This window comes from Amphimedon queenslandica, unplaced genomic scaffold (genome assembly GCF_000090795.2).
Source record: "Amphimedon queenslandica unplaced genomic scaffold, v1.1 AMPQUscaffold_12561, whole genome shotgun sequence".
NCBI classification, from domain to species: domain Eukaryota; kingdom Metazoa; phylum Porifera; class Demospongiae; order Haplosclerida; family Niphatidae; genus Amphimedon; species Amphimedon queenslandica.
Genome location: NW_003547202.1, coordinates 17,815 through 19,027, shown reverse-complemented (window position 1 = coordinate 19,027; position 1,213 = coordinate 17,815). Strand labels below are relative to the sequence as shown.

At 37.4% G+C, this 1,213-nt stretch overlaps 1 protein-coding gene across 1 annotated transcript in view; it reads right to left on the bottom strand.

Moving 5' to 3' along the window:
• The window catches only part of LOC100637354 (alpha-taxilin-like), a 17,077-nt gene that overhangs the window by 2,844 nt on the left and 13,020 nt on the right, over positions 1-1,213 (bottom strand). Inside the window, exons 5-7 of the mRNA XM_020003706.1 lie at positions 879-989; positions 199-341; positions 95-146 (exon numbers count right to left, since the gene is read on the bottom strand). Of these exons, the coding sequence (XP_019859265.1) occupies positions 95-146; positions 199-341; positions 879-989 (306 nt within the window). The remainder of the gene's footprint in view (positions 1-94; positions 147-198; positions 342-878; positions 990-1,213) is intronic.

Below are 1,213 nucleotides of genomic sequence, written 5' to 3'. Positions count from 1 at the left end.
GGGAGGGAGAGGGAGAGAGAGAGGAGAGAAAGTTTAAAAAGTACATCAAAATGACGCCACAATTATATCCTTGTATGTGAATGCATAAATTTACTTTTTCTCTTGCTTCATATTGTTCAATCAGTTTCTTTAACTTGCCTACTAAACTAGTGGGTAGTGGGTGTGGTCAATGAATCACATGACAATCACATGACCTACTCGGCATTTTCTTGTTTCAGTGACACGTTCCTGTCGTGATGCTCTTGCATTCTTTCGGTAATGTCGTCAATTGTTGTTTGGAATTTCTCTGCAATCTCACGTCTCTTCTCTTCCTCCTCTCTTGCTTGAACCCTGCTCTCCTCCTGAGGGAGAGAGGGAGGGAGAATATAAAGACAAAACCAATAGATGTACATGAACGATTACATGGAGGTCTTCATCTAGGATTTTATACAAGGGGGGGGGCAGGGTTAAAAATATTTTAAAAAGGGGGGGTCACTAATATTTCTATTGTGTATGCACAATGCGTGCTCACAACACTCATACAATTTACTGCTGTGGTGATGAAATTTTTCATGTTAATAAGTCAATCAAGGGGGGCAAGTGTCTCTCAAGGGAGGGCGAGCGCCCCCATCCGCCCCCCCCCCAAATGAAGCCCTGACATGTACAAATTAAAACACCCAAAGTTCATAAAAATGCATCATATTATAATACTACTACATTGCAATATATCTCAATGCACTACAGTCCACTACAAACACACATAGTAATTTACTGATTATCTAAATTAGATTTCACCCACTAAATAATACAAGCTCACTCACCATTACCTTTTACCATTCACTACATGTACATGTATGCATGTACTAATACATGTACATGTACATGTATATCTCACTTACCATTACTTCTTTGTTTCGTTTCTGTAGTTCCCTGCAAAGACTCTCCAGTTTGTTCTTAGCAGCTGTGGCTCTGTTGCACTCAGTTTGAATGATATCACGATGCTGTATCACCTGTTAATAAGAGTAAATGATAGAATAATTCATCATTTAGACAAAATTTAAAGAAAACTTTATTTACTGGTTTTAACCTAAATGCAAATACACATCACTTAGTGTAACTCCAAAAAATGTACTTTAAAGTAACTTTTCTTAACGGGTACTAAATTTTTGCAATTTTAGCACATGGTGGAATTTGCTGGTATTAGAAATTGCCATTAAGTAATTATCATCAAGAG